This window comes from Gadus chalcogrammus, chromosome 11, assembly GCF_026213295.1.
Source record: "Gadus chalcogrammus isolate NIFS_2021 chromosome 11, NIFS_Gcha_1.0, whole genome shotgun sequence".
NCBI lineage: Eukaryota > Metazoa > Chordata > Actinopteri > Gadiformes > Gadidae > Gadus > Gadus chalcogrammus.
Window position 1 is genome coordinate 9,084,869 of NC_079422.1, and position 10,339 is coordinate 9,095,207.

Here is a 10,339-nt window from a genome sequence, read left to right on the forward strand (position 1 = left end):
ACTATGTTGAAGCTACAAACCAGCTACAAACTAGCACTTAGGAGCAGTTTAATGGCAGCACCATTGAAACAATTAAAAACACATTATTATCCCTTTGTACATATTGTACATTTATTTTGCATCGCTGTACTCTCTATGACGATGGCAAATCAGCAAACAGCAGTCCTTTTCAGGACAGTCCTGAGGCAAGAAGGGCGGGGCCTCTATCCGGAGGCGTGGCCTATTTCTTTCTGACCATCACAAGTGAGCATGCTCAGAACTCTGGTCGCTGTCGTGACTGTCCTCCTCATTGGCTAAGGAGTCTGTGGAGTGGTGGAGGGCAGCGATGCCAGAGAACTCAGAGGGCAGCAGTGTCCCCTTTTTCACATTGACCAGTTCTTTCTCCCGGGCCAGCGCCCCCTGCTGGCCTCCTTTCACCCGCTTCCACTTCATCCTCCTATTCTGGAACCAGACCTTCACCTACAGGGGTCACACAGTCAGAGGCATCAGACACACTGCTTTCTGGTTTCGGCTTTTGAGGCGAGAGCAAACAACACATTTTGACAGTTGGGTATTTTGGAAAAATAGTCCCGCAAAAATACTGGGGCGAGAATACGCCTAGCATTTGCTCACTCATTACTTCCAACTAACTTTTGGCATTTATTATCATGGCAATTACCAGATGATGTACGGTTCCATCTGCTGCCTGGCGTCTACTGCATTTTTCCCTGACTCTGCAACTTTGGGCCATATTTACATTGCCCAGACTGATGATTAAGCTGTTGCCTAAAACAGTTTACACGGTCAGGAGCCAAAGCTCTCCCAAGTGTCGGCACTGGGCTTGGAGAGGAAGGAGGGTGGGTGGGGGGGGGGGGGGGGGGGGGGGTGGGGGGTAGGTACTCGCTCACTCCTTAACTGTTGGGCGAGTTTATTTTTGGGGCGTCGTCATTCCGAAGGGGGGCCCCCCTGGGTCACATGGTCAGGAAGTCAGTTTGACAGCACAAATGTTTGTCCTATACGTCCAAAATGTTTCCCCCATAAAGTGTCCCGTCAGTTTCTCTGCGCGCTGTGAGGGCTTTTCAGGGAGCTCCAGACGCGGGCTGGAGGTAACCACAATTTGATTCGCCGGGTGTTTTCCTTGGCTCATTACATATCGCCTAACTTTTCACTGTGTCGTGTAACCCTTGCACTTTAGGTGGCCATGGTACTGGGTTTGACCATCCAGAAGAGCGCCTGCTCTCATAGCGCGGATCGGTGCACTGGTCGGACCTTCGCTCCCACCTAGACCCACAGCTCCCCCCCCACCCCGCGTCATGGTGACAGCCAGCCCGCGGCGCCACTTCCAACATTTTTCCAACATTACTGTAGGTTTCAACGAGGACCAGGGACAGCTGGAGCCCCTCCCCCTCCCCACCCACCACAGCACCCTCGAAGGCTCGACCAAGGTGTTCTAAGAAAGTGCGCTCAGGTTTATTTATATATGTTATCCATCTTATCATCGTTACACTTCTAGGGAACTTTATAGGCCTGCAAACGCAGAGCATCTTCATGCCTGGCCTGAGCACTGAGACACCTCCAAATGAAAGGAAGGGAATAATAACGAAAGTAGTTGTTGCTTGAGGCAGATACATATCAAGAAAAGACAGTGAAACAACTATTTTCTTTGACTTTCAAACACTCAAAACACCCACCATCTAATCCAGATTTGTGATCTGTTTAACATTTAACTACCAATGTGTTTACTTTTGTCGTTGTTAGTCATTGCCATTGTGTAATGAGGAGATCATAAAACACACCATCAGGCGCTGCTCTTTGGCCATTTACGGGCTGCTATGACATGTCGTTTGGTCAGTGACAAAGTACAAGCCCTCTGGCCTTCTGTCAATGCCTGATGTCTTCAACAATTGTTGTAAAGAAAGGAAATTAAACTTGCATCCTCAGCAGGGGATCCTCAATCCTGCCTCGTGGCTTGTGTTGGAGCCATTGAGGCATTGATTTGCGCATTCAATCTGAATACGAGTTTATTTATCATACAAAAAGGTGATTATCACCATAATATTTTTTCCAGACTTTACCATATCCATTAAGATATAGTGTGAACTGCTCCATTTCTCCCCTTTTGGTACTTGTTGATATTCACCCAATTGTGAGGATGCTGGGATATTTAGACGGCTGTGGCCTACATTGGGCTGTTTTCTTTGGCAGGTTGTTTTAGAAGGAGGCTGGAGCTGGCAAGAGATGCTGTGCAGTTACGGTTCTGAAGCGATTGTATCATTACTTTGAGCGTTTACATATTTTCCTTAGAACACTATGCAAGCTGTAAAGTTATGCTTTAATTTCGTTTAGTTGGAGTGCTTTGAATGCATCTAAACAATTGTGATTTGACTTTTCGTTTGCTTGTTTCTGGGTGGAAGTATATTATCCCCTGTTTGCTTGCATCATACTTGTAGACAAACACACTTAAATCATCATTCATCTGCTGCTATTAACCCACTCGGACTTCAGATTCATTTTGAGAGCTCCCCCACTAACATCTGATTCATGACTACATACCACAATGAACCAGCTACTGTTTGATATAGCCAACCTTGGTTCAGAAATTCTATTTGATACCTTTGGATCTACATATCCTGTCTGTAGCCCTTTACTATTGAATGCAGTTAAAGATAAACCACGCTGTGCAATCTCTTTCAAAACCAAGGATTGAACTGAGATACGGCCTCTAAGGGACACCATAGATTGATCTGGGTTGCTAACATCAAGACATACTAATCATTAGTTCGGACAAGCTTTGGGAGTTCCTTTATAAACATGTAAACATCACATTGTAGCCTTGTGTTCCAGCGCAAAGGTGAACAGACTCTTTAATCGTGATTAACAATGATCAATGGCCGGGTGGGGACTGTGACGTTAGGTTTCCCACATGAAGTTTGTCAGGAGAACAACAATCAGGGTGTCACTTCCTTCCTCCCCTGCTTACCTCCTGTTATTTGCTTCACGTGCCAGCTTTAGTACAGTCTCTTGGCTGGGCTTCCAGACACCAATACTGCTGTTAAGGAGGAGTTGAGCAAGAGAGGGAGGAAGTGTGTTGCCAGAACTTCCTCTAAATATTCTCCCCAACCCCGCTCCCCCCGCCTCGACTGTGGGCCGCCTGGAAGAATCGACCCAAACATCTGGAATAGGATAGTCCACCCACCCAGCGACCCCCCTCCCCACCAAGCCCCCCTCCCCCTGCCCCCTCCGCCTTCGCACACAGCTGGGGAACAATCGCTCACGCACAAAAGTTACGAAAACACAGTAGCGCTGAGAACCGTCTTCTCGAAAACGTCTCAAAGCTGCTTTAAGTTTCACAACACGAGCGTTTCGAGTGCTGACCCGCCCCTGGGGGGGGGGGGGGGGGGGGGGGGGGGGGTTGGGGGGGGGGGGAGCAGAATATTCTAGTGGTTAGGTTGTTGGGACTCCCTGCCAAAGGGTTCAGGGTTCGAACCCCGCTACGGTTCCAGTCTACCTGTAGGCGTCGTTGAGAGAGATTTGGATAAAAGCATCTGACAGATTAACAGATGTGTGGCTGGGGGGCGGGGGAGTATTGTGAACGTGAGTACAACCCATTTATATATATATAACTGGATTTAAATGTTAGTTCCAATTTATTTGCTCCAGGCCAAATTTTATACACGTCTCCATGACGGTTTAATTGTAAATAGAGGTAGACAGTGTCCGTTTCAGACAGACAGACAGACAGACAGACAGATGTAAATACCTGTCTCTCGGTGAGGTCAAGGTTCACAGCGATCTCGTATCGCCTCAGCCGGGTCAGGTAGTTGTGGTGGGCGAACTCGGCCTCCAGCTCGCGGATCTGCTCCTTGGTGAACGCCGTCCGCTCCTTCCTGGGTTTACTGCTCACATCTGACTTGTAGTTCCCGTCTTGGGACTCTGGAATAAAACACCCACACACACATCCCCGGCCTGTTCAGTCAGAGCAGATTTATATGCAATAGAGTCTTAAAAAAAAATGCGGGTTTAGAAGTAAAGCCTGTGTGAGGGCAGGTGCAAATCAGTCAAGGAGATAAAGAAAAAAGAAAAACAAAGGTATAAGGAAATTAAAATAAGCTGCCAATCATATTTTACTATTGGCCATTGTTTATGAACACCTGAAGCTAGTGGGCGTCCCTAAGGGAGCGGGCCCAGACAGAAGCACATGTGTGTTTCAGTGCAGCTGTGCTCTGGCAATAGACTGGCGTTTGGTAATTTGCAATATTGAGGTAATTTCTTTCAGGTGTGAGGGTCGGCTGCTGTACACTCTACAGCCTGATACATGGAACAGAACAGCCATGTTTAACGTATACTACACTCTGTTTAGTAACTTATGCACTTGTTATAACTTGTTGTTATAACTTTAGTTTTAACAAGGTATTTGCAAGTTATTTGCATTTCTTAATTATAACTAAGTGGCCAACTCTATTTTTTGTCAGTCTTTTGAATGAATAGGACTCAAGTTAGTTTCAGAACGAAATCAGAAAAAGACAACCAACAACAACATCCATTAAAATAAATGAAAGCTGCTGAAAACGATGGGACAAACAACATGAAACAGACTGGCTAGGCCATAGATTATATGCCAACGAAGGACCAATAGACAAGAATGCTCAATAAAGTCTCCCAAACATATCGATTTGCGCTGGTTCAATTCTTCTTTGTTCCCTTACAACAAAGGATAACATGCAAACAGAAACATCCGCTTTCTTTTGTCATACCCTGATTCTTTTTATTCCGGGTTTTTCCACAACCTCACAGAGAGAGAAAGTGCACATATTTTATTCGGTCGCCTAAACTTTCCTATTGTGAGGAGGCTTGCTCTGTGGTTGTTTTATTTTCCCCTGTCGGACAAGCCGCGGCTGCACAGAGAGGCACTTGAAAGCGGGCCTTGATTGCATGCAAATTCACATGCGGTGCTGTTCTGTAGCGTGTGTTAATCCAGCAGGCCTGTGTCAAACTAAACTGTAAATAGCGCAAGGAGCTCAGCGCCAGACTCACGAGCCCCACCAGACCCCAGACCGCGCCAACACAGACAGCACCAGAAAACCTGACTGCCCTCCCTCAAACGACAAGAATTACTCGCAACAAAAAGCACTTTCAGGACTGAAGTCATTGTACTTTTATACATTTGTTAGTTATATTGTCCTCTTCATCTTTCTTGATGAGTATGTACATCTCAGTCACCAGCCAGCCGTTATCTAAAAAGCTGTAAACATTAACCGTTACTTAGATCCTATACTGTAGTTGAAACAAGAGGCGTATAGGAATACACATGCGGAGAAATTTACAGGATTTACAGGAGAAGCTTGACCAAGCATTTTCTCTCTGTCCCTATAGTCTGTCCCTGTTACTTCCACCAGGCGCCTTCGTACGTGTCGGGGACAGAGACGGGGAGAGGAGCTGATTGGGGCAGGGCCTCGGAGGGCTTTTACTTTGCTTTTCCCTGGTAAACATAGACATTGTGTAAGAAGAAACAGAAGAAGAAGAAAAGAATAACAGGAACAGCTGCCCCAGACCAGTGGGTTGTTGGGAGTTTAGAAAGGAGGGGCAGGTTTTTTTATTTTTTTTTACGAGGGCCACCGCACCGCAGCAATTAGGTCCTCGCCATGACTTTCATCTGTCCACAAAAACAGACGGGTGTAATGAGAGAACTTCAATCCATGTGTCGGGAGAGGACAGGTCATGCTCGGTTCAGAACAGGGCCCGTCTAAAATAACATTAAAAAAATAATAATTGCATAATCCCTAGGAGGCTGATTATTTTTATAAAATTTTAGGTGAAGTATATGTTGTTTGTCATTTTAATTGATGTGGTTAGAAGTGACTTACTTGACATTTACACAAACACCAATAAAGGCACCACTAAGCTTTATTGTTGTAAAACTCCTTTCAGAAAATGTGTCTCCCAGTGAGAAGCCATCTCTGCTTTGTTTTTCTCTTGTTTTATACTTTTCCAAAATAGTCTTTTCGACGAAATGAGACTCAAAGCTTTGTGTCTCGTTTTGTCAAACTTTATTGTTTTGCACACAACAAAAGCTGGAACTTATAAAGAGAAACAAACCACACCCTTGTAAAGTGTGCAATTCAATGAGATGACTCAATTTGCGCAAGTGAGAACTAAATTAGCCCAACTGACAAAATGATATGATTGCGAGGCTGAGAATACACGCAGAGATCCAACGCAGACGTCCAGACAACCACAACTTCAACACAAGCTTCGGAAGCAAACAGTCTAGCATATCCTTCTCTAAAGAAACAAATTCAAATGTAACTTCGACATTTCATTCAAAGGGGATGTTTAGCATGAAGATTAGCTCTTGTCTGTGTATATATTATTCATATATATGTTATTTATTTTATTTTTATCTGCTGCCACATCTCAGGGGATCCTTGCTCAGGTTTCCAGTCCAGATGTTGAAACCAGATCGGGGGTCGTTCAGACAGCACTGGCAGCCGTGTGATATTTAGACAGCTGATTGAGTCAGCAGGCCGCGCGGCCGCGGCTAATCAACGTGATTGGTGTTAGCTTGACGAAAATGCGCCATGCGCATAATGAGAATGCCCGGACTATCAAGCAGTGGAAGGGGTAATGCTGGATAGCTTAGGGGGCCCGCCGCGGCCGGGATACCATAGATTTTGACGAAGGGGAAGAGGAAATAGAAGATGTTGTGTTGGGTTTGGGCCTTAATTATACTGCAGCAGCGGCCTGTCTCACATGTGGTCCGACTGGATGACTCAGGACAAACAAAATAGTCGGTCTCGGAACCGGAGCGTTCGCATTCCGGAAGAAACTGTCATGTGAGAGGATTTTGCTCATATTTCTGCAATACACGCTCGGCAGTATCACTTTTTGGAGTCCATAGTGGCCGTGTTCCTGGGAGCGTGGTGAATGGAAGAGCCGTGGTGTAAATGTTGTGACAGTTGCAGGCCAGCTTCTCCCCACTGAACATTACTCCATCGTAAAAATGATGTCACATCACAGAGTGTCCCGAGTGTCATTACTCCATCACAGTCAGCTCAGAACCAGACCGCCATGATCATTGTCATATTTATCATTCTACCATATGTATTTGACTCCTCAAAGAGGCTCCTGTCCAAAGTGTTAGAGGGGCTTCTGGCCGGAGGAAACAACCTGCATCCTGCGTGAAAACGAGCCTAAAGGCTGCGGAAACAGAGTGAGCCCATGGCCTCGATGCCATGGGTACGCTCCCAATGTTGTGCACACACCTCAGGCCAGGTACTGTGCACACAGAGACACCTCCAGACACGGTCACTGTTTGATTTGCTCTGTTAAGGTAGAGGCGGCACTCAGCGTGTTCCCCCAGACAGGAGGAGCCATGCCGCTCTTAGAAAACTAAGAACTATCTAGGTATATCGCGTTGCGGTTCAAATCTCACCCTGACCAGGCCCTAGGAGCTTGTCGTAGTAATTATGGTGCGTAGCTCACGCTATCAGGTGTGTCCAAAAAATGCAATATTTTTAGTTTACTATATTTTATAATTTCTAACTTTTTTTCTACTATGTTTGATTATTTACTTGTTTTCTTTCTTTCTGGGAAATCATGCAGACTCTATTCTTTAGCTTCAACTAATCTTAATTTGTTATTTATTTGTATTTAAAATAGGTATAATAGGTAAGGTAATATATGTTAATTGATATTTTTATTTTATCCAATAATTAATGTGGAACTTAAATAACATCTTGCATTGTGCACAGGAAGGAACTTACATTGTTGTTTACTATGGACAAGCATATAAAAAGTGCCTCTAAACTTTAAAACTTTTAAAAAACTTATTTCAATGAACTGAGCATTTTATTCTAGAACCTAGGAGATTTTTATAGAAACAATTACATTTTAATTAGTCTTTTTAAATCCCTGATATATTATTTATGGGAGTTTAAAAAAACAGCCCTGAAAATAAAGTTTTTTTTATGTTAAATACAATAAAACAAATCCCTTTGAACTTGACACTGATACTGTGAATCCATTTCCCTCTGAGACTGTCAGCACTAGAGAATAATTTATTAAGCTGACTATGTACATCGTCAATATGAAGCCTTTTTATTTTATTTCCATTTCTTTATTTCTGCCTTCATGAAATTATTTATGATACACATATGCTCTGAAGTTTGGGAAAATCCTTTAATAAATCACAGCTAAAATCCGTAATCTTTCTGGGTGTTTAGTGTAATGTGCGGCGCCGGTTCTGTCTTTTACAATCCATGACATTAATTCTTTACAGTGTGTCTCATTTTCTGCCCTCCCAAACCACCCCTGAAAATGTACCAGATGTGATTTTAAAATAAAACATGCCCGCAGTTCACCCTGAGCCTCCCAGAACTCTCTCCATGCCCTGCCTGACTTATGCTAACTGCTTTTTGCCAACACTTCCAATGTCCTTTGGAGACAATGCTGTGCCATGAACGGCCGGTCTCTGTCGTAATGTGTTGCTGAAAGATTAAGAGTGATGAGCCTGGGTCACCGGGGGCCGTAGGGGCCGCAGTTGCTCTGGCGCACCCCCCTCATCCATGTGACAGTGTTTGTACAAGAGTTAACGTTGAAACAATGAGTCGGCTAAAACAATGGCATTGATGTCAAACACCTCCATAAATGTGATGGATGCGGTTGGACGGCATAGACAGACTCCTTCATAAAACACTCAACGTGTCTCACTTTACCTTCATTTAATCCTCCTGAACAAAGACCTTGTCTTGATTAGGTATCTTGCATCGATTCCCTCCCCTGTGCCTGGCTATCTAAAGCATTACCTTCTCTACTTTTAGATAAACAAACAGATCCACCTTCAGTTCACAACCTCCCCCCCCCCCTCCCCTTACCTGAACTGTCACTCTTCCTCTTGCCGTGTCTCTTCTCTGCCTCGGCGGGGGACAGAGTCTGCCGGCCAAAGTCCACGGGGGCGCAGGTGGTGCCCGTGTGGGGGCTGCTGCTTCCCCCCAGGCTTGGGGTGCTGGCACACATGCTGGGCCCTCCGGGGGTGCCCAGGTCGTGGGCCCCGGGGGCCCTGTCCGGCCCCTGGTGGGTCTGCGGGTGACACAGGTTCACATGGCGGGAAACGGCGTTCCCGTTGCCCGGCGACGGCATCTGCGGGATGTGCCAGTGGGCCTGGTGCTGGGGGGTGGCGTGGGCGTGCTGCTGCTGCTGCTGCTGCTGCTGCTGCTGCTGCTGGTGGTGGTGGTGGGGGGGCAGGTTGCCCCGGTGAGAGGGGTGGTGGGGGTGGTGGAGGTGGTGGTGGTGGTGGTGGTGCGGGTGCGGGTGGTGGTGCTGTCCCGGGAAGAGGCTGTCGTCGGCGGGGGTGGGGTAACCCGTGACGATGCAGGGCGAGGGGGACGAGGTGGAGGGCGAGGAGGACGGGTCCGGGTAGGAGACGTGGTCCGAGCGGCCGTGCAGCGTCAGGGGGGACTGGGTGAAGGCCGGGTGCAGGGCCTGCGCCGACGCATGGGGGCTGCGCAGGCACCCGAACAGCGTGTGATCCATCGCACCACGCAGCGACCTCGCCTCTCAGACCCCGCACAGGTAAAGGGGGAGAGAGGGAGAGGGGGAGAGAGGGAGAGAACACAAGCAGGAGAGGAACCGGACGCGACCGGGATAAAGTTACTAAACCAACCGAGAAGTATGTGATAAAGGACCAAGGAATCGCCAGCAAGTATATCCAAACTCTCTGCTGGGCTGCTGCTCCAAGACTCTCTCTCTCCTCTGGTGCTTTTTCAGTCAGAGAAAGAAAAAGAAAGAAAGAAAACTGGAAGAAATTGAGTTGAACGGAAAAAAAAAAAAGAGTTGGGAGGGAAAGGGGAAAAAAATAAAGGGTTCTTCTTTTATAGGGGTGTCCCGGCGCGGTTAATCCGGAGCAGGCAGCCAGTGGCCGGGCTGCGAGGGAGGTAAACAGTGAGCCCGCGGCCGAGCTGCAGAAGGGGGGACCTCTCGGATGACAGCAGGAGCTGGGGTGCCTGGAGCCCGGAGCTGAGAGCACAGGCTGGTTCCCTGGAAGTGGCGAGCAAGAGGATGGGGCTGAGGGGAGGTTATAAATAGGGTGTAACGTGAGAGGGAGGCTGGGTCAGAGACTGCATACGCGCTACTGACCACATACATATGATCACCCTCCAAAAAGCACAGCACAATAAATCTGCACTATTAAAATGGCTGAGGCTCGGGAAACAAGGCAATTTATTTTGGAATCGGATTTGACCTCTGACAACCTCTCCCGTCCGTCTGATTTCTGTTTTTTTGGGCGGTTTTCCCCCGTAGAAGTGAAACGGTTCTCGCGGGGATTGGCAGTATGGGGGTCTGGGTTGTAAAACGATGGGGG

At 47.0% G+C, this 10,339-nt stretch overlaps 1 protein-coding gene across 1 annotated transcript; it reads right to left on the reverse strand.

Annotated features, from left to right (window-relative positions):
- Window positions 1-231: 231 nt before the first annotated feature.
- meox2a (mesenchyme homeobox 2a) lies at window positions 232-10,065 on the reverse strand. The gene is made up of 3 exons (XM_056602181.1): window positions 8,853-10,065; window positions 3,740-3,912; window positions 232-459 (listed from the first exon to the last, which is right to left on the reverse strand). The coding sequence occupies exons 1-3, from the start codon at window positions 9,508-9,510 to the stop codon at window positions 238-240; spliced, it is 1,053 nt and encodes a 350-aa protein (XP_056458156.1). The 5' UTR covers window positions 9,511-10,065; the 3' UTR covers window positions 232-237.
- Between the last annotated feature and the right edge of the window lie 274 nt (window positions 10,066-10,339).